Source organism: Pygoscelis adeliae, unplaced genomic scaffold (genome assembly GCF_000699105.1).
Source record: "Pygoscelis adeliae isolate BGI_AS28 unplaced genomic scaffold, ASM69910v1 Scaffold4, whole genome shotgun sequence".
Classification (NCBI taxonomy): domain Eukaryota; kingdom Metazoa; phylum Chordata; class Aves; order Sphenisciformes; family Spheniscidae; genus Pygoscelis; species Pygoscelis adeliae.
In genome coordinates, this window is record NW_008824986.1 from 2,341,114 (window position 1) to 2,364,558 (window position 23,445).

At 37.6% G+C, this 23,445-nt stretch overlaps 1 protein-coding gene across 1 annotated transcript in view; it reads left to right on the plus strand.

Moving 5' to 3' along the window:
- Positions 1–23,445, plus strand: part of CTNNA3 (catenin (cadherin-associated protein), alpha 3) — a 561,928-nt gene that overhangs the window by 110,633 nt on the left and 427,850 nt on the right. The window contains exon 6 of the mRNA XM_009325826.1: positions 18,817–19,080. Within this exon, the coding sequence (XP_009324101.1) occupies positions 18,817–19,080 (264 nt within the window). The remainder of the gene's footprint in view (positions 1–18,816; positions 19,081–23,445) is intronic.

Consider the following 23,445-nt stretch of genomic DNA (forward strand, 5'->3'; position numbering starts at 1 on the left):
TCTCCTCTCTCTCTTTTTTTTTTTCTTTCTGTTTTATAACAGGAAAGAACAGACCTGTTTTCATTGGGAAGTGAAAGCTTAGGGAAACATGGAATCAAGTAGTCATTGTTTCTGTCTGGGTTTCCAGATGCACAGAAGGGTTCTGTATGGTTCCTTCACTCTAGACCCCTCTTCTAATCAGAGAAGAAATGTGTTCAGTTGCTGGAGGTCACAGCTTTCGCTGGTTCTCCAGCATTCTCTGTTAACCTCATCCATGTCCGTCCGACTCAGAGCAAGCTGGAGCTCAGTGAGGTTCCATTCCACATATGATTTTTCATCAGAGGGGAGACAACAGAAAGGAGCACTTTGGACAGAATGTAAGGCTGCTTTGAGCTGCACCTTTGCAAAGCTTTCCAAAAGCTACTAATTAGTCCTGCAGGTTTCACTTAAGTGCTGAGTAGTAACGTTAACAAGGTTTTGTACACTGCAGTACTCTTCAGGTACAAGGTCTCAAGGAAGGAGGAGGAAATCTACCATCTCTGTTGGAGGAGTTAAGCAGCCTCATTTGGAAGCAATGATAATTATCCTGTTATTTCCAGAGGGGAGTAGGGAGTGTTGCATTTCCTCCAAGTTGACAGCAAGCCTCAGATCCTAACCTCTCTTGTACAACCAGTTTGACCCAGAATTTTCACTTGTGGGGGTATCCTTTTATTCAGGCAGTCTGCGAAGCACTATACTCCTGCAGCAGTACTGGCCATGCAGCAACCAGTGGGGGAAAAGGTGCCTAGATACTTTAATTGCACAGATAATGAACTTTTGCTCCCCTTATCTTATAATATATGCTAGTTGGCTATGTAGTTTTCTCATGGTGATTGCTTTTTTTCTGGCATGTATATCCATTTATACCACTATTTTTGCCGTTTACTGAAACTGCAAGTTTAGCCAGGTCAGATAAAATGTGTATTTTGGTTTTGCTAGTTACTCTCTAATTACTGTAAACTGTCATGATTATCATCACTGGAATTCTCAATACATAGTCTATGTACTTATCGGCAGTCAGCTACATATCTCATTTTCTTTTGAAGGATTCTCACTAATCGACACACAAACCTCCTTGCAGATGAGTAAGCGTAAGTCCACAAGCAGTGCCTCAAAAGGAGAGTTGCCAGAATGTACCAAGTTGTCTGGTAACATATGTGGCACTGGTGTAGAGCCATCAGAAAGTTTCCTTGCAATGCAGCAGCTGTTGAATACAACATACACATGGGAAAAATTTTGTTGTGATAGAAAAAAAAAATACTCTTATAGAGATATTACTTTTTTTATTATCTGAAGAGACTGTAATTATCAAAATTGTTTTCTAGTGGGAATTGTTATTATGTGGTTGGAATTTTGGCAGCTTCCTATTCTTTCTGTGGCATTAACAGGCTGAATCAGCAGCGGACTTGAACATATTTCACTGACTTTCACAAATCCAAGTTTTTAATACAATGCTCAAAAGAACTTCAAATATTTTGCATTTGGGACATTTTTCTGTGCTGAAATGATTGGTGAGACTGATTTTAAATCTGTAGATTTAAATCTTTAGAAATTGGTATTCTGTGACTGCTTAACAAGGACAAATTATTTTTGTCTAAGTTAGAAGAAGAGTGTCTAAAAAGCAGGAAAAATAGGTAATAACAGACATTCCACAGCTGCTGTCTGGGTGTTGTAAGTTGAGTAAGTATACAGAATGCAGGTGTAAGCATTTGTTAAATATCTTTTTCGGGTGGTGGGGTTTTTTTTGTTGTTGTTGTTAGCGTATGAGTAGCACTTTAAAGGAAGAATATTTTCCATGCTACAATTTCCTAATACAGTTTCCAGTTTGGTCACAATTCTGTAGAGAAAATGTGGGATGAAGAACATTGAAATTATGTTGGAGACTTGGGCAATTTTTAAACAGATTTCTTTGGTTTCAGTGGATAGTTCCTAAAAAAATAAACAAAAACACCCAAAAAGCAAAACAACAAAAAACCCCAAACAAAATAAAAACCCCACCAAAAAACCCCACCCCAACACAGAGAGAACCCCCCAAACTGGGAAATATATGGCTTCTTGGACTGAGATAGGAGTAGTTTTTACTGATATTTGATTAGCATGAATAATGCTTGAAGTGGAGGATTATTTAGCCGTGGAAGAATGTGGTTGCCAAGGTGCTGTGGGACTCCATGTGCAGAACCTTCTTCTTTGCTTCATATCACAAGCTGTGGAGTGAGCACACAGTACAGCTGGCCTGTTCAGAGCCTCAAAACAGTCTGTAGTCCAGATGGATTTTGTTCCTTTTTGGGACCACTATTCTTTTGTTCTCCGTTAGATGACTCCTGTGTCAGGTGCTATTCTTTCCATTTCTGTAATCTTTAAAAGGACTGAGATTTCTTTTTTACTATTACTATTATTGAGATACTGAGAATGTCACATACATACATTTAACAAGCTTTCCTAAGATTGCTACGGTCCCATATAATTACGAACGCTTCCTGCCTCCTCCTATTCCATTCCTTTCTCCCCCTTGCCTGATTGTGCTTAAGAGAACAAAAAGCAGAACATGTGGCTAAAATGATGTATCCCTCTGCTCACATTTTCTCCTTTCCCTGTAGTTTCTCTAATCTATTTATAGCATGACCTGTTTCTGTTATTTTGTGTCAGGAGCAGTCCCCTTCATGTTAGGTTTACGCAGTGTCTGTATGCTGAGGCTCTGATCCCAGCTGCTACTATGCAATCCTACAGCAAATTGTGCCAGTAGAGGAATGGAGCTCTTAAAGAGCTAATATTGCAGAATCAGAATATGGTTCACAAATTTAAAATCTATTGGGGGGGGGGGGAACCTATGAAACTCACTTTTGAAATACACAAATACACAACTGCATCTCACATTTGTGCTGAAAGAAGTTTATATTAGAAATGTTGGAGCTTTTTTCATAAGCAAGAATAACTTTTCCAATATTGTGTAAAAATTGGCTATTATAATAAAATACAAAAGATTTGTTCCCTTTCAGAAAGCAATTATGCTTCTTAGTTTTGAAGATGATGTCTCTGAAGGATAATACTTTTTAAAATTCTGTTCACTTTTCAGAAATGATGTTCTAATAATAATCTAAAAAGTAAATTGATTAGATAGTCATTGAGTGTGATTTATCATTTTAACAGTGAGGTATTGTTTTATGAAAAAAGTTTTAATGCTGCATTAATATATCACAAGAATAATCTAGAAGAAAGGAAACATTTCAGAAAGGTTATTTTCACGTTAAATAAACTTTCCAAGAAAAAAGAACTCTACTGCAGTTTTTATATAAATGCAATTCTCAGTGCTGAACTTGTAAGATATTATGTTGATTGTAGTGTGGCTTGGGGTGGATACAGAGAAAATATAATTTACTGCATTCTAGTCTCAGCAACCCAGGAAGTTACACCACTCATCCAGAATTATAAGCGAAAAGCACTCTGGATACTTGTAAATCTTAGAATTTATGAGTGTGCTGGAAATAAAAGACTGATACTGTAATGAGATTAAAGTAATTAAATTTAAATTAATTGGGCAGAACTTAGCTAGTCAATGCAAGAAATGCCTAAGTCAACTTTTTAAAAAACAGATTATCCAGAAATATAAAAGACGACTGTTGTTGTTTATGTTATGGTATTTTATTCACAATGTTTTGCAAAGACTTACATAGCAGCTTCCCCTTGGCTTGAGGGGATTTTGGATCAAATCTGTGTTTAGTCAAACTGTAATTAATAATGGAAAATTATAGGCTCATTAGTAACATGGTATTCATCTCAGAGTGACTGCTAGCAAGAAGTATACAGTGGGACAAAGTCTTAATGCTTAAGTATTCAGCACTTGCTGAGCACACGAAACTACATTTCTGCATGAAATGTGGGAAAAATAAGTTTTTAAATGCTACATGTGTTGAGATGATTTCTGTTTGATAAATTATTTGGTCATGTGAAGTACAGTGCTACTTAGACTGCCTTACCTGGCCTCATTTTATTAATAAGGCCTTACAAAATGAATTCTAAAACACAAGGTTATGTCTATGGTAGTAGCTTCAATGATGGTTGCTGAGCCTCTATTCCCATCGACCATATATTATTTCTTTCCTTGACACACAGCTAGAGAGGAAAAAAAGGAGTCTGTTGCAGAGGAAACCAGGGGACAGAGAAACTGAGTTAAAAAGTATTTTCAGTGTGACAAAACAAATAAGGAAAAGATAGAGATACTGTCTGTCTGCTCCTTTACCTTGTCTACCCTGGCACACTTTCATGATGTGGCTTCTTTGTCAGAGCAGTCTCCCAGAAAGATGGATTCTGAGTTTTCTTCTCTCTGAAAAGTGCCCTAACCTTTATGCTGTAGAGTATTTTGCACTTGATCTTTATTGTTGCAACTGCAACTTTACATGATATTAAGGGAAGCAAATTTTAAGTCAGTTCTTCAGAAAATCGAAATACTATATTTTCTCAAGAAAATACTGCTCAGACTATATTAACGTGGGGAGAATGCTTTCTTTAGCCTTTAAGTTGGAAGTGCCTGAACCCATCTTTTCTGTAAACAAACAAAGCATCAAATAAAAAACAAACAACCCCTTCCAGATATCTGATGTGATCAGTTTTAGCCTAACCTATTCATTCGTCAAAATTATGAACAGCTGAAAGCAAGTTTTTTTGATAATGGAAAATGTTACACAAGCCAATGCAAAGTAAGCCATTTTTTTTTTCACATTTTATATCTCACCTGCAATTTGTGGTTTATTTTTTCTTCATTAAGTTTCTCCAAACTTAACTGGAATTTGAAGTTCTACATGGCGGGGAGAGAAATCTACTAAAATATTTCCTCTTCCCTGTGTATCAGATTTGTGGAGTATGGGGTAGTTAGCCTTTCACCATGACAAGTTTTGCATATCCTGAACAGTAGGAGCTTTCTGCATCAAAGATGCAGAATGAGGGCCTTGGAGTACTTTGAGGTTAAGTGATCTACATGTATGTGTTTTTGAATCTTCCATAACAATAAATTGCTTATCCTTTACCCTGATAGGGATCATTCAAGCAGGACTTTGTTATTATATAATTCCCTGAAAAGGAATATTCCTGACATTCCATAAAGCTACAGAATATTCACTCTCAGCCCTTGAATAATGAAAGTTAGTATCATGTTTTAGCTGAAAGGGACCTCCAGAGATCTAGGCCAATGTTTTGCTCAAAGCAGGGCTAAGTTCTAAGTTAGATCAGGTTGCTCAGGTCCTGTCTGGTCGACTTCTGAATATCTTTAAAAGTGAAAATTTCATAGCGTCTCTAGGTCCCTGCTGCAGTGCACTTATGGTGAACTTTTTTCCTCCCTGTAAGTCTTGATGGCAATTTGCTTTCCTCTCATCCTTTAGCTGTCAGTCTCTGAGAAGAGTCTGGCTCCATCTTCTCTACAACAGCCCCTTTTGTAACGAAAGTCTATAAATGGGATCCCTCACTTTGTGCAAGCTTCTCTTTTCAAGCCTGAGTAAACCTAGTTCCTGCAGCCTCATGCTGTGTGCTCCAGCACAGCTAACAATCCTAGCTGCCTTCCACTGAACTCTAGAAAACTTGACAAACCTGAAAGTTTGTGATTTATTTTTAAGGAAGCATGAAATACCTTCCTTTCTAAAATTTTCTAAACTATCTGCACAGAATCATGTCATAACTTTTGGTTTTGCTCCTTTATTATGATCAAGGGAAGCAGAGAAAGATTGGTGTTCTTTTTAACCTCTTCAATTTTCTTTCTTAAATAAAAGAATTTGTTTTTTTCTAGATTTTTACCATAAGTGCTTGAAGTATTTACTGAAGATTGTATCATTTATTTTACAATTTATAAGGTTCTGGGATTTAACTAATACTAATGAGGTGTATTTTGATTCAACGGAGGATAGAGTGGCTTATTTAGAAACACTTAAGTCTGAGTATTGTAAATATTTCTCAACCAAGAAGGCTGTCCTAGACTCCCTAAATTGCCTGAGGTCCTTACAGTATTGTAGTTTCTAACTAGAAATGCTACTGATGAGGACATTTTCTTTGACAGTGACCTTTCCTCAATGGAAAAACTGACCTCATTATAATTTGTGCAAAACTGCTAGTCATAGAAATGAGTGTGTTCTGTTAAGGCTTATGCTGAGGGGTTTATAAGAAAAATAATAAGTTTCTCCAAAGCAAGAATTTGATACTACAGAGAATAACTGTACTTAAACAAAACCCTTGAACTCAAAAATTTCTCAAGCAGTTTAATTAGATGAATCTCTGGATGTTATAATTCATCAGTGTTCTTCCACAGAGTTGATACTATCATTAAAAAAAAGAAGAAGAAAAAACCCCCAAAACAAAAAGGAAAACGAAACCCAACTAATCTTGATATCAATTTTTAGCCATTTACAGAAATTTTCCACTTCTAATGAAAAGATTGAATTAATAAGGAAAATTATGAATATAAGGAAAGGTACCTATAGGTTTCTATCTCTTAGATGAGTCAAAAAAATAGGGAAGTCAGCATATGAACAGGTGGAGGACATTTTGGCAAAACTTCTGCCACTGCTGCGTGAAGCTGGAAGTTCTTACCATTTCCTCTCTTCCAGGGAAAGACCACTATAGGTGTCGTGGTTTAACCTCAACCGGCAACTGAGCACCACACAGCCGCTCGCTCACTCTCCCTGCCCCCTGCAGTGGGATGGGGGAGAGAATCGGGGAACAAAAAAAAAGTAAAATTCGTGGGTTGAGGTAAAGACAGTTTAATAGGACAGAGAAGGAAGGGAAAATAATAATAATAACAATGATAAAAGAATACACAAAATAAGTGATGCACAATGCAATTTGCTCACCACCCGCCGACCGATGCCCAGCCGGTTCCCGAGCAGCGGTCACCCCTCCCCCAGCCAACTCCTCCCAGTTTATATACTGAGCATGATGTTACATGGTATGGAATGTCCCTTTGGCCAGTTTGGGTCAGCTGTCCTGGCTGTGCCCCCTCCCAGCTTCTTGTGCACCTCCAGCCTTCTCAGTCGGTAGAGCATGGGGAGCTGGAAAGTCATTGACTAGTGTAAACACTGCTTAGCAACAACTAAAACATCAGCGTGTTATCAACATTATTCTCATCCTAAATCCAAAACACAGCACTGTACCAGCTACTAGGAAGGAAATTAACTCTATCCCTGCTGAAACCAGGACAACAGGCTATTTCGATCTCTCCTGAGGTAGGGAGATGATGATAACAAGGTGAAGCAGATTTGTTTGTTTCTGATGATGACTGTGATCAGCTGTGGATTCATATTTTATTCTTTAGGAGATACAGTGGAACTCTGTAATTAATATATTAAAGGACGATTTGGTGAAGGTAAAAATTTCACCATTTCACAGTGTCCATAGGGTCCTCATCAAATTTTCCCTATTGAACTTTAAACTGTGACTGCTTTCCACTGCTTTTTCTTGTATTAATGAGGATCATTGTATTTTGGATGATGTTTCTACTGAACACAGCTGTCTTGGAGCATGTTGCCTGTGGTACCCCTTGTATTAAGGTTTTGTGTTGAACTCACTGAATCATAACAGCTAGTGCCATATGAGATAATACTTACAAACAGGCCTGCTGTTTTGTTTTGTAGTATTATGTGTCTGATACAGGGATAAAGCTGAATTCTGACCAGTTTGAAGGGCTTTCATATGACTGAACTTACAGAGCATACAGTTTAGAAAAATGGAAATTATGTATTGGAACTTTTCTGATTTTCTGCAACAAAAATCATAATGAAATGTCTCATTTCAGATCAGCTTACCTCAGTTGGATTTTTTCATGAGACTTGAACACCTTATTTCTCATGTATTTAGAGATCAAGAAAACTGCATTTACCAACCTTATTACTATATAAGAAATGCACTACGGGGTTAGCTGTCACTTGCTATGGGCCAGGAAGACATTGTCTCCTACTGAGTCATTTCAACTATAAAAGTTGGGTCGTTTCAACTATAAAAGTTGGAAGCTGACATATAAATTAAAATGGGTGTTTAAACTACTGTTAACGGACAGTAGTCTCTTAAGGTAATAAACATACGAGGCAATGCAGTTCCATGCAGATCTCATTCTTGAAGGAATTATTTGTAATGGCTTCAACAAAACAAAATAATTTTGGTTCCACGGATTTTGAAATTACTTCTGTTAATAAAGATGTTATTACAGAATGTTTTTTACAAATACAACTGTTAAAATGTCTGTTGTCTGAAAAAAAAAAAGTTCAGAAGTTTTTCTCGTGTTCTAAATCAAAACCACAGGCTGATAAGTCATACTTCCTTGTTAGTGAAAAATTCAGATCTTGTTCATCCCTTAAAAATCGGTTGCTTGTTGTTCACAAATAAGCAATCATGTATAACTGTTGAATGGTCATGTGACTTTGGGACCCAAAACTTTGGATTTCTTCCATAAAATTAATGAAATTCTGCAGTTTTTAGATATTGGTTACAGTATATATCATTGTTATAGCTACTGTATTATACTACATATTTTTATAGTATATTGGGTCATACTCTTGGGCTGGTCACACTATACTGTGAAGGTGATGCAAAATTCTCTCAAGCATAAAGAATAGGAGTGTGTGATGTGGTGGCTGTCAGTATTGTTGGTAAGGATACATCCTGAGAAAAATCCAACTGCTTAAACCTTTGCCCCTGACATTTGCTTCTTGTGGATTTGTATAGCATACGTCTGTTGTATAGTATAAATCATCTGATCGGAGTACTATACTTTTCTGATTTTCTCAAAGCATATTCCATGCAAAACATAACATGCTAATCGTTAGCTTTTTACACATTTCTTACATTTATTTTATAAAACACTTTTGGTGTTATGCTGTTTGAATTTCGTTTAACACTGGTAAGAATTAAATGGCATTCTGCACTGAAGTACCATCAGGGAATATGAATAAAAGTTCTAATCTAAATAGAATCTATGTATGGGTAATTTCTAATTTTTATAGGAATGTTAAAACGAAGAAATCAAGTTCTGTATTTGCAGCATTTCTTGACAGATACTGATGCTATAAATTATACAGCTGTTTTTCGTCTGTATGGATTTTGTAGTACTCACAGCGATTTATAAGTCCAGAGTGCAGCTGCTGGAAGTCATTTATTCTCAGTTCTGTATTAAATCTATCACATACAAATGCATTAACATTCAGTACAGAGCTCAAGGGCTTATGGCTTTTTCTTTCTTGCTCTGAGTTGCTGTCCTGTAAAGTATGCAGAAAACAGCATTAAAAAACTTAAACTGATATACAAGGAAAAAAAAGGAAACAGTATTGTCCATGATAAATACTTGAAACCAGCTCATTTTGCAGTTTAAGCTGAACAGCAAAACCAAAACCAACTGTTAACATTTCTGAAATTGGTAATGCTAATAAGCTTGTTTTGATGGATTAGCACTTCAGTCCCATTTGCTTGAGTGCCACTCTTTACGCATGTCAACTGTATGTGTCTTCATTTTACAGAAACTTAATATTCCCTGCAGTGTTTGAATTGTGTGCATCTTAAGAGAGTGTGTGAGGCCATGCCATTGATTTACTTGATTCAGCTTGTTTTAGTTTTGGATTTTTTTAATTAGAGAAAAAGGAAACTAGCTTATTTTAAATATTTGGGAAGTATTTGTGTCATGGTTTAACCTCAGCTGGCAACTAAGCACCACACAGCTGCTCGCTCACTCCCCCCCACCCCGTGGTGGGATGGGGGAGGGAACCGGAAGGGTAAAAGTGAGAAAACTCATGGGTTGAGATAAAGACAGTTTAATAGGTAAAGCAAAAGCTGCGCACGCAAGCAAAGCCAAACCAGGAATTCATTCACTACTTCCCATCGGCAGGCAGGTGTTCAACCATCTCCAGGAAAGCAGGGCTCCATCACGTGTAATGGTTACTTCGGAAGACAAACACTATCACTCTGAATGTCCCCCCCTTCCTTCTTCTTCCCCCAGCTTTATATACTGAGCATGACGTCACACGGTATGGAATGTCCCTTTGGCCAGTTTGGGTCAGCTGTCCTGGCTGTGCCCTCTCCCGGCTTCCTGTGCACCTCCAGCCTTCTCAGTCGGTAGAGCATGGGAAGCTGAAGAGTCCTTGACTAGCATAAGCACTGCTTAGCAACAACTAAAACATCAGTGTGTTATCAACATTATTCTCACCCTAAATCCAAAACACAGCACTGTACTAGCTACTAGGAAGGAAATTAACTCTATCCCTGCTGAAACCAGGACAATTTGTAATGAATGTTTAAAAATAGTTAAACTGTAACTGGAGTTTGACAGAAGAATACGGGCAAGGGCCATGAATATTTGCTGAGTATGTTATCTATGAGAAAATAGCAGTTGGAACAGGCTGCCTGATGTGAGTTGTATACCTGTTTATTGTTGATGATTTCACATCTTTCCTATTGAGATATTAAATCTAGGAAAATTGAACTGTGCTCTGTTCAAGACCAGGAGAAACTTGTACCCAGGGGAACTTGAGCTGATTTGTTGGCGAAAGAGATCCTGAACTCTTGCAGCAGATGGAATACGTTTAGACATGATTATATGTATAAAAAGAAGGCTAAACCAGAACAGGCTGAATGTGAAAGGTCTATTTGTTTGGTATCTGTTAAACTGTGTATCAGTGAAAATGCTAGTGGACCATGTATAACATGAGCTTCCACTCAACTTAAATAGTTTTAGTTAAGTTGTTTCTAAGTAGCCTAATACCACTAAGGCAGAAAATGAAACAAGTTTTCAATCTAGTAAATATCCCCAAATCCCTTCTAACTTTAAAATTTCAAAAAAGAAGCAAGTAAAAAATAATCACATATGGTATCATGAGAATTTAATAAAATTGCAGAAATAAGTGATTGTGGATAAATGTCATTCTGCCACATTTTTCAATGAGTCATCTTCCATTGAAAAAATTCCAGGCTAAAATATTTCCTGAAAGCTTTAACAGCTGTATTCTGTGCACTGTACTATATATGAATGTTGGTACTTTATTTTTTCCATACCTTTGAAATAACTGCAGTATAAAAGATCGTGTATTGAGTCTTGCTCAATGTGTTTTACTTTGATTTTTTTTTTGTATGAATGTTTACAGAATAGTTTTAGTCTGTCATTTCTCACAAATGCCAGTTTTTAGGTGTCTTTACTCCTATGAAAGAAGTTAGGTCTGGCTTTGGCATATCTTCTGAACTTCCTACTTCTGCAAGCTCCATGTTCTGCATTGTTTGCCTTCTATTACTTTACTTAGACGTGTATGCACAAATTCCTTGTCTATTGAAAACTGTGATAGGTTGCTTTAATACGAAGCTTTACATTAAATTATAAATTATCTTGACTGCCAGAAATATGTGTCAATCTCTGAGCTCTTTTCTCTCAAGGGTGGACGTTAATCAGCAGATTATTTAGCTGAAAGTGTAAGATGGAATTTTAAACAACATAGGTCAAACTAACACTAACTGATACAACACACTTCTGAAACAAGTGGTTACACCTACCAGCTCTTTAGCTTTCTGGAAAAAGATCTCCAAGTCACGTTAAGAACTAAGCACTGAAAACAAAGCAAGTTTAGATAGGAAAAGAAAATCATGCCATTAAAACACTGGACTTCTGAAAATTTTAAACTGTATTTGACAGCAGCATAAAGAGAAGATATTTCTTAGGCAGAAATATTAACAAAGAAAAAATTTGCTGCTTTACTCATTTTTTTCTTTACAAAGAAAAGGTTGCTGCTTTACTCATTAAATTACAGAAGACGAGTGTAGGCTGCTGCTGCCCTACTTTTGGGTGCTTCTACACTGTCTATCCTATTTTCAGGTGCTTAGAATCAAGTGAAACTGGTATATCACTGACTCCTTCCCATCCATTATTTCTTCATCTTAATCTTCCTTATACTTTTTCACTCTCACTCTTTTGTGTTCTATCTCCCCTGTTTCCTGTTTTCCTCTCTTTAAATTAATCTATATTTCTGCTGTATTTTTCCCCGCTCTTTTTCCTTGCTTACTGTCCTTCACATCTTCGTTAGCCATCTCCTTCTCTTCAGGATGTGCTAAGACCTTCCAGAGGTTCCTGACTTCAGAGCCCTCTCCCTGATGAATGTTTCCTGCTTTAGTTCTAGGCAGGCTCATTGATGACAAATGTGACCATAACTGGACTAGGAGAAAACCTGTGCGAGCTAATATATTAAGTGGTATATGTTTGCAGAAAAAGGATTGCTGGACTTAAAGAAAAAGTCTTACATTAATTCTTACAAGGAAAAATTGCTTTGCTACCTTTCAAAATCAGATACTTCATCTAGGAGACTGATAGTTAAAAGAGCAGGGTATTAGAAGTGTGGGGATCAGATCCTGAAATAATAGTTAGAGAAGTGACAGCAAGGTGTTCCTGTATCATCTGTAACTGGGCTAGAAGTTGCTGAAGCATATGAGACACAGAATATTGTGCAGTAGTTGCAATCTGATGCAACAAAGTCATCAGAAGAAACTGTATCTTCCCTAGCTGAACAGCAAATTCCTGAAAAACGTTAGTAAATTAAAAAAGCTGGGATATTAACTAGTCAAGGACAGTTTTTGATACTTTATATAAGATAGCTTTGCTTTTCTGTGGTATTATATATCAGTTTGAGTATGATTAATAGTAAATAGGAATAAATACAGAGAGAAAGTTGCAAGGCTTCACTTCTAGTGGGGACCTCAGTCCTGTAAATTTGTTTCCTGCTTGCTCTAAGTTGACTGAAAGTTACGGTTTTTTGAAGACAGTGCAGTCGTCTTAGAGCCAGAGGGTATTACTTAAGGCTTAGTCCTATGATGACATTGACATGGCTTTGTACTGTAACACTTCACATTTTGTATATTCATGCATAAGGCTGATGCAAACACACTCTGCCTACAGTTTATAGCCATACGGAGTATGTATATTTTGTGTGTGTGTGTATATATATGGTGTATATATACTCTGTATACACACTGTACTATGATTTAGCATGGGACACTAAGAACTACTGATGACTTCTGAGGTCAGGAAAAGTAAATTTAGAGGCTGGTTAAGATTGTTTTAGTAGCAAGTTAGCTTGGAATTCCTGACAATCAAATACACACTGTGTTGCTGCTTTGTAAGATAGGTTCCTATTTTTTTCTCCAGATCTAGCCAATCTATGATACATCTTTTAAAATGGCTTACTTTTGTGGTGCCTGCAAACACTGTTGTTTTGGGGATTGTCAGTGTTTCAGCATTGTCTATCTATCAGAGAAGAGAGATGAGAAAGGAAAAAATTTTACGTTTCTGGAGTGTAACAGTGTTAATTTATTTCATCTACCTGTTTGGACTGGAGTCATCTCTGGAAACCTATGTATTTAAGAAAAAAAAAAAGTAAAATGTGAACAAACTGGCTTTGGGAATACATGCTTTCTCTATGAAGGAGCAGATGAGATATTTTTAAGAAGAGTTTCCAGTGAGTTTCCATCTCTATGACACTGGAAGATTTAATCATTTGCTTTCTAGAGTACTTAAATCTAACAGGGACTGGTGAAGGTAATGGCAGGATTTTGATTCAGTCAATAAAAAATGCACAAAGGTGTATTTAAACAAATTCCTTTGATTCAGTGCTGTTCTGAATTTACTGGCATACCTTCTCAGTGGTGTTTAACTTGCTGTGAATGCATGTAAGGTGATCTTTTATGGTCAGTGTAGTACAGCTCTATGATCTAGTGATGTTTTGTTTGCACTAACAAAGCCATTATCCTAAGCCATTATCACACATATTCCCAATGTGTGTTTGTGTCTGTCTTTCGTACAGTTACAGTCATTTGTGTAGGTAGTCAGCTCAGAGGTATAGTTAAAAGCCTGATGTGGAGGAAAGGGGCCGTTAGGTCATGCTGTTCAACCTCCGTAAACTTAGCATTTTGTAGAGTAGGCAGGGTCAGCTATATGATAGAGTTTATAACAGGTGATCCCTGCATTTATGGTAAATGCTTATCTGTTTAGGAAAAGGTATTATGGGGGTGCAGCGAGGGCTGGCTGCTCCCTGAGGCAGGGGCCTCACCAGCCAGGGCCCCGTCCCGCTGCCCTCCATCAAGGTGATCTGGGCATGCCAGGTGATGGTAACCATGTTCAACCAAGAGTCCAGACCATCAGGAAAGTTTGTGGTGATGAGGCAGGTCAGAGGACAAGCTGGGAAGTCAGGCCATGGATCAGGTTGAGGGTCAGGCCTGGTGAGGGTTACCAGGTGAGAGACAGCCCAGTGATTGCTCAGAAGCACCATGGTGACAGGGCAGGACTGAGCTCAGGAGGTCTTTCTGTGGACTGAGGTGTGGATCGGGGGGCCCATGGCCTGGTAGGGGGGCAGCTGTGGCTGAGCTGGAGACTGGCACTTCTACAGCATAGCTCAGATAGATAGGGACTGAAGGTCCCAGAGTGAGCTGAACTGGAGCTCCAGGGCCCAAGTGGGGTGGATGGAGGCCTCAGCTGAGGCTGGGCAGGGCCTTTGAGGCCCAGTAGTGCTCTCAGGGCCCTGACAGGTATAAGCCTTTAAAACCTGTGTGAAAGTAGTATTATCATGGAAGAACTGACACAGCTGGAGAGCAGTGTGGCAGACAGTATCAACGCCAGATCTTTTTCACTTTCTTGTCTGTGAGATATTTTGCTTCCACTGAATAAGACTACGCAGAACTTATGAAGTATGTAAACTGGAGCCTTACCCAGACAAACAGTGCATGAGTCCACTTGGAAGAGTTTGAGCTTTGTTATTGTCTTTGATTCACCAAATACACGCAATTTGGCAGTCACTTTTGAATGAAAGCTGAACACTAAAGCCCAAGTTTAAGCTGTGATAAAAAGCAATGCTTTTGTCCTCCAGCCCTGTAGTAGAAGGAAATTGTGGGGGTTTGTATGTCTGTGTTTTTCTTGGATATAGAACTCAGTTCAATGACATCTGTCTCTGCAAAGAGTGAGCTAGGGGACTGCAGCGCGCTTTATTTGAAGCTGCCTTTGTGAACCTCGTGTTGACTGCAGCTGGTGCAAAATACGGCAGTGTGATTTATACCCACAGTGATGCCTGGATCCCATGAGTTGTGCTGATACAAATACTCCGTGAACAAAAGCTGGCTTCCTGGTGTGTTGTGCTGTCAAACCTTAAATGTATTAAGTGTGATAAAGGACAGGTGTGTGTTTTTTTTTTCCGTGGTTTTTTTTCTGCTTATTGAAGTAGTGCAGACGAAGCTTAACTGTGAAGCTAGTTTTCAAGTTTTCCATTCAAAGTCTTCTTGTCCATTGACCATGTTTGGCTGGAACAATCCACAGCTGGGAATCTGTGACTATCCATTCATTTCCATTCTTATCAGGGACAACCAGGTATGAGGAAGACATAACAGTATGTCCCAGGGGGGCTGGGGCAGCAGCCTGGGGAAGTATACTATACTGGGCCTATTAGATTGGCAGTAGCTGGAGACAGGATTATCTTTAATATAAACTGGTCTCATATAACATATCTAAAGCTCAGTTGTTGACTTAGTATGGAAGAACACATCCCAGACCAGTGGAAATAGTCCACTAGTCTAAAAAGAAGTTGAAATAAGAGGAAAGTGGTAAGCTGTGAAGAAAAAGAAAAATAGGATAAAGCTCAGTAATGTAGCTGGATGAACTGCAGATGTTCAGATATTATGGTATGAAGAGAGTAGTAGTAAGAACTGATTTGGAAAATTTCTTCTCTGTAGTTCTATTTGTCTTCTGCCTCTGTGCAGGTGGAAGATGATTCATCCATACTTAAAACGATCTCTCTAACAAAAAATATGGCCGTGTTATGTGTTCTCCTGTTCCTTTTGTTCTGGTGCCATGTTTTACAGATATTTCAATCCTACGTGTACATACTTTTCCCTGTATGATTCTTTTACACACTTGAGTAACGTGTTGTCTTGTTGCATTCTGTGCCAAAGTTAGTGTAGTATATTTAGGCAAGGGTCAGTACATACAGAGTACCTATTTGAGTCCAACTTTCAGTGCAGCCAGATTTGACACACTGAATGCTCAGACCTTTAAAAGTCTATGGTCTTAGTTTGGAAACTTGTCAAAAAGTGTGCAAATTATTCAAATTTAGCACAGTGCCCATCAACTTGTTTTGAACTGTGATGGTTTGATAGTTCATAGGAGAATGTTAACACTCTGCTTGTAGTTCTGAAGTGATATGTTCTATCAAAGGATAAACTAAAAGAAACTGTATACTTTCTCAGTGTTGCTTTCTCGTGTTTCCTAGTGGTATATTCTCTTTGACAAGTAAAAAAGGAATCGGACAGTTTCTGTATTTTTCTCTCCAGTGGAAAAAGTTTACAGACTATGGGTTAACAAGCTGTTTGTAGAGACTAACTTCCCTCTCCAGAGAACTAGTTACATTGTTCTGATAATCCACACATGCAAAGATTGGGTAGAGACATCACTCAATTGTAGGGTTTTTTGGCCTGTTTGTGCAGAAGATCAGACTAAGATTATCAACTGTCTCTTCCTGTTCACATGAAAAATCTTGAGGAATTAATTCTTCATCAACATGGAAAAGAACAATGGCCCTACAGCTTCTTTTGGGGCTGTCCAAGGCTCACAACTGAACAACAAAGTAGTGATGAATTTCATGGGTCTAAGCATTAATTTTTTTGGAAAAAAAATGTTACTGAATAAAAGTGAGGCTGTTTATAGGTGAATTTACCAATACCATGATTCTGAAACTGTATACAATATTGTGTAAAATGAAACATTCTGTGTTTTAAAAACATTAACACATTTAATTTTTTTGACTGTTTCTGGACATGCTTCCAGATGCTGTGTTATTGACTTGCTGTTACTGGCTTTGTGCTACTGGCTTGCCAGTTTTGGATTTCTTATGAACCCCTCACTCCTGGTTAGACAGTACTGTTTTAGAGGGGAAAAAGTCATTTGGAAGGACTTTTGAGTTTGATTGTTTGCATATGATGCAGCACAGTAAGACATGGTTAAGAATAGATGCTAGCTAGACTGAAGTATTGTATTGACTTACTATTGTAACTCTAGGTCTGTCGCTTCCTTGCAGCACAGGAGAAAAGAGGGCATTCTGTTGCCTTTTCATTTATTTGTAGGAAACGTAGATTCACTAATTAAAACAAGAGTCTGTTTAAAAATAAATAACACTTTTTTGCTGAGAGTGTGCTGGATAAATTGCAGATGCTTCACCAAGGTTGGAGGTGCAGTAGTATTTGGATTTGAGCAACTGGACAATGAAGTCATTCCTGCACAGTGTTGATTCATTTATATATTGGTTTATGGAAAATGTAAAAATATGTTAAGTATTAATATGCTCAAGAAAATAACTCAGTTTTCTAATTCAGATGATCAGCTGGTGAAACAATTGTCTGCTTCTGTTTAAGGCTCCACCTCTCTCTCCCCCTCTCTCCCCGCCCCATGGTTTGTTTTGTTTTGTTTTGTTTTTTACTGTATCCCTGAGATTTCCAAGTTAGCCTGAGGAAGTAAGATGCAATCCTATGTCCAATGCATATCTTGCAGCACATGAGATTTTAAAAGCATAGGTTCATTAATAATGAATGTTCTTTTCTTCAGCCATAAACTTATGAACTTTATGCAGTGAGAAGTGGATACTGTGATGCTTTTGTAAATAATGCATATAGAGCCTGATGCAATAAAAAGAAAATAATTAGAAAGACTTCAGCTTGCTTTAGAGCAGGCTGTGAGCATCTTTGTATGCATTTTGTTCTTCATTCTTCATTGTGCCTCTTCTCATCATTTGAAACTGGTGCCACAGGCTTTTATTGTTCTGATGTACTGTTTTCCCTTCCTTTTTTATTTTCCCCCTGAATTTAACTGTCTCCTTCACCCAAACAATTTTGCAAATATCTGCTAGGTTTTTTTTCAAAGGGAGAAGATGCAGAAGGAGAGTGGGGAGAATGTCTAGAGTAAAATAGAATGAGACAGGAGGTTCCTTACAATCCTGATGTTGACTGTATGATTGCACCAAAGTCCATAACTTTCAGCTGTCCAAATAACAGCTCCTGTGCTTGATTCCTAGAAACAGTTAAATCTGACTTGGTAGCTCTGTTACGCTGTGTGTTCCTTGTTGTCTGGGCTGGCAGGAGGCAGTAGGGTTTCAGGAAGATCTGGGTGGAGAAGGGAGGAACAGGATGAGCGTCTTAAGATCCCTGAGCACTTTAGGTGTGTACATAGCAGGGAGAGAGGAGAAACAGGCAGTGGAACCTCACAGAGATGGCTTCTCACAAGCACCTTTTTCATTTCCAAACCTTCCATGCTTCCCATTTCCCAGGAGTACAGGATTCTCATCCCTGACCTGCTGTTCCTTTCTGCAGTGTGCTCCGGACATATGCTGGTGGGGCAGGGAAGCAAACACAGGAAATTTGTTTAGATGCAACAATCACAGAATTCCTTGCTTAATCCTGTCTGCACCTCTGTCCTTCTCTATTGCTTATGAAGACAGACATGTCTGGGAGGAAAGACAGCTAATTTCCAGGCCAGTTTTCTCATAGGAAAACTGTGCTTAAAAACAAGCAAAATGTGGACAGTTCATGGTGCTGGTTATAAGACACAATAAAAATTGGGGTTGTTTTACGCACACTTTGTTCATTTCTTGTGAGATAAAGATGATTCAATTTTAAGTACTGTTGTAGTACATTTTCACAATCTTTGATGAATTTAACTCGGTTTCCTTAAACAGAATAGAGATAGAAAAAAGTTGTTTGTACATTACTTGTCAGTTTTGAAGTTTTGAAGTGCTTTTGGAAATAAACAGCATGTTCTTTTGCTGACAGGATTTGAAATCTAGCAATCAGCGAGATGAAATTGCTGCAGCACGTGCGTCCCTGAAGGAAAATTCCTCTCTCCTACATTCAATATGTTCAGCTTGTTTGGAACATTCAGATGTTGCGTCCCTTACAGCCAGCAAGGATTCAATTTGCAATGAAATACAGAATGCTCTCAGTGTAATTTCTAATGCTTCCCAAGGAGTTGGAAATAAAATAGGACAACCTACATCTCACACAGCTACTCTTGGAAGTGCACTTGATGAGCTTGAGGTACGTAAACCTGTAAGACTGTAACATTTTTTGAAAAATGGTTTATTTCATTAAAAAAAAACAAAAAACAACCTATTGCTATCATAAGTCTTGGACCTAAAGGCATTAGAAACCGATGTTCTGCTTAGTCCTAGTCTAAATAGTATCTATCTAAATTATTTCATTCAGAGGGATCACTTCCTTCAAAAGAGTTCGGAATTCAGTCTTCATGTATGTTCAGTATTTGACTTCCTTCGAACAGCAGGCAAGAATTAGTTCCAAGTGTGTCACTAATGGTGGAGACAGACACATCCTTGAGTAAGTGGGCAGAATCCATGACTTTAGTTTACAAATAACAGTGAGTATCAGATGATGGTGATCACTGCTACCTTGACTGCATTTGAACTAGTACAACGCAAGTTGAAGTCCTTTACTCCAAAACTTGTCATTGGGATCATGATGTAATTTATATAACTGAAGGATTTAGAAACCTAATTATGTTTTCTGCTTATCATTAAATAAAGTGACATAACCAATATGTTTTCACAAATTGCGTATTTCTACTTCCATTATTTAACCAAATACGTGGAGAAAGTCAGTTTTTCTCTACTCCTGACCTGATCCTAAGCTTTTGTATGGAGCTTTCCCTTTTTTGCAGGGCTGCTCTGGCTTTTACCAGTGTTATTTTCCATTGTCCTGCCAAAAATGGTAAAAGACCTCCTGTAGGTGAGATTACAGACCATGCTTCTCATCTGGTGTAACTGATGTAGGCCCAGATCTACAAAAGGAATGAAAATTTCTAAACACATTTGCAAATATGGGTCTTTTTGTTTGTAAATTCTCAGATTTATCAGATTTCAGCCTTGGAACTCCAATGTTGTTGATACATTTTCAGGAGAATTGGTGTTATGACTGATGGTAATAGATTTTGTCTAAAATTTTCCGTGAAAGGTTAGAGAAATACATTGAAATCCATATATGACACAAATCTTGTAGCAGCAGTTTATTGATCAAAACAGACCTCTCGGTCATGCTCAAAATTGAGTCTGACAGTTTTTTTCCCCTCAAAGGAACAGGCTGCAATTGCATGTTACATGTCATCTTCCTTGCTTCTCGCACTGGGTTTTAAAATTATAGTTTCTAATCTATTTTCTTAATAAATGGAAGAAAAAAGAAACATTTAAGAGTAATATATGATTTGTTACAATGAAACTCTGAATGACAAATGATATACTTTAAATGAGAGCTATTATTTACCCGTTTTACTTACAAATTTTTTAAACAAAATTTGGCAAAAGGATTGCATCTTCTGACTGTAGATGAATTCATCTTGACTGTATGTGAGCAGTACCATTTTAATGATTTATTTTTTAAAATGTAATTAAATTTATTATTGTTTTAAAGTTTAAGAATTGTGCTAATCACAAAATGGAAAAAATTCTCTTTTGGATTGAATTTGTTTTTATTTGGAAACATAAGAACATGGAAGTCTGACTGTTGTAAAAAGCCATTTGTTTATGGAGTTTTAAATATAGTTTTACCTAGGTAACACAAATGGGAATTGAAGCTGTGTGAGTTAGATAAAGCACAATTTATAGAACATTTAACTTCTTAAAATGATTTTATGAATTTGGTGGTTGCACTTTTCTTTCTTTACAGAAAGTTTTATTGGCTAAGGACCTGAAATAACCTTTGCTCTATCTTCGTATTGCAAATACAGTGCCATGACATAGATTGATGTAGTAAATAGTCTATTGGGAACAAATCTTATTAAATGTTTCTAGTGTGGAAATGTATGACGGAGCTTACCCAACAATTTAGTATCTAGATGTTTTGCAATGTCTTTCTTCCTTTGCCAGTGCTGGCAGTGTGAAAGTTATTACAGATTTATAGGTGAGGAAACCACCAGTAAAATTAGAGCAGCTAACTCTTAAATCAGTAGATTCTCAAGAATTCCTCTTAAAGGCTCCATATAACTACCATGTCATTCATAAATAAATACAAAATTGTAGTGTTACAAATTTAATTGCATATTAAGATCTATGTTAAAAGAGCATGTAGGTGCAGGTTGTCTAATGCCTTTCACTGGTCTTACATCTTCTGAATGTAAAGAGATTTCTCACAAAATGATACAGGTCTTGCATGCCTGACTCTCTGTCAGCATATTCATCTGACATGGTCTTTAATGACCATGGTTATCTAGCAGAGCAAGTACATATGAGATATCAAAACACTGTAAATCAGTCCAAAATGTCAGGAAATATAACCAGATTTCTGGATACCCATGATCCCTCTTTTTCACAGATCAGAACACCAGTGAGGGAGAAAATAGTGATTTAATAATTCTGTTTTAAATGCTTGCTTATGTTTAAGAACTCAGGTAGCTAACCACAGTTTAGCCCTGTTAAAGCAAAACAGTGAAGCTGCTTGTTGTGTTTCTGGTGTCTTCTGATTGTTTAGAAATTGGATCATCTTTTCTGCATAGATGTACTGATCATAAATATTTGATTAAATTGCTTGAAGAATTTAATCTGTGGGCAGAATCTTAAGTCATATTTTCCTGATTATTATTGCCTAGAATTTCTTTTTTATTTAGAGCTGAACTGTAGTAGCTTTTTTGCCAGTGCTATTTGCCCATCTTTCCATGAACTTTCTACAATCTGTCTCCTAAAGGAGGACATTGCTACTCCTGTTTCATCTGAGATTTGAAGGCAGTCATTTTGCTAGCAAAATGGCTAATTGGCTGTAGCCTTCAGGTGTCTCCTAGTCTTCCATAATCAATGAAGCTGTTTCTTTCTGTAGTAACACTTAAATATTCTACTTGGGAGGTGTGTTTTACATTATGATGGACATTGTATGTATAGCCTAGTTTGAGATATAGGAGCGCAACAGTGAAATTGCTGCTCCAGTGAATAGTGACCAAGTGGCACAACTCCAGCAGAGGTGAGGTATCACAGAGCACTTTGGTGTTAAGGACTGTAATGTGAAGGAGGGAGACAGAGTTTCAAATCTCTGGATACTGGCTATCTTAGAATGCCTTCCCTTGTCATTCTTAGAAAGTCATAGTGGACGAGTCTTTCATGTATAAGATTAGTTTGAAATTATCTATTGGGTGTAAGTTAATTATATATTTTTTTAAAGGTAAATATTTAAACATTAATGACTATTTTTATGCAGTTTGCCAAATCTGTATTAATACGCTAGTTATTAAAGTCAAAGCTTTTTCATTTTTAATTTTGCTGTATCTTTGGATATACCCAAAGTAATGAAGACCTAGTCATGAAACACCTGTTATGCAGGAAAACATAGTTCCTACTGCTGAGAACTGTTTTGGTTCTGCTTTTAAAGTTATGCTTTCTTACTTAGAGAGGTGACAGCTGAAAAGGGTTAATTTCCCCTACATTTCAGAGTCCTTAATGGCACTTCTTAACACTTACTTACAATTTCCTGTACTGCATTTCCCTAATTTCCTGCAGTGCATATTGTGTTTGAGACATGTAGTAGCTTAGCTTGCCTCGAGGTAAATCGGTGCAGTTTTCCTTTGCGTTCAGCCATAATCTCACTGTTGTAAGGAAGCTCAGCAAAGAGAACAAATGAGGAAAAAATGGATGCCCTATACTAATACTCTTAATGTGTCTCTAAGTTATCCTTGTGAACAAGTGGTATCTTACTGCCTTCACCCTTCCAGAAGAGTGTCTTCAGGTACATTTCCTTCCTTCTGTGGAAATAGCTATTATAGAAAAGGACACAGGAGTCTTAATGTTTTAATTGCAGTAGGAAGGCGTCTGATGACAAAATTAAGAGCTGGATTTCTGCTCCTATCAGGTCTGGCTCTAGGCATTGGCAATTAAGAAGTTGCTTGCAAAAGCAAAATGACTTCCTATGCTGTTGCCTGGGAGAGCCAGTCTGACTCCATCCACTGCCAGCAAGAGGTCAGGGTATATGGAGATATTTCAGAGTAGAAGAGCAAGCCATCTTCATTCTGTCCAAGCCCTCTTTCTTTTCTTTGGATTTTAGCCTTCATGGCAGGGTGTGCCAGGCTGTGGCAAAATTTCAGCTTTTCTTCTCTATTTCTTGGAGAGGGCAAAAGTCAGAATTTTTCTAACTACGGAGTAGTTCTTAAGTGGCTCCAACTTCTCAACTTCTGCAAAAGAGGATGAAAACAGTGGACTGCCTGTTTCTTTTGCTCTGTCTTTGCTAGTGGGCAAATTATGGTTCCATCCCAGTTTGGCTTTGGTTCCAAAGTTTCATGTGAGATTGATGTTTCCATGATGAACGTATTTTTTACATCTTTCAATTAGGAAATAATTAAGAGATACAAATCGGGTTAATATGTTGCTTTTATGGATATACAGATAGCTGTGTTTTTCATCTTCAAAATATTTA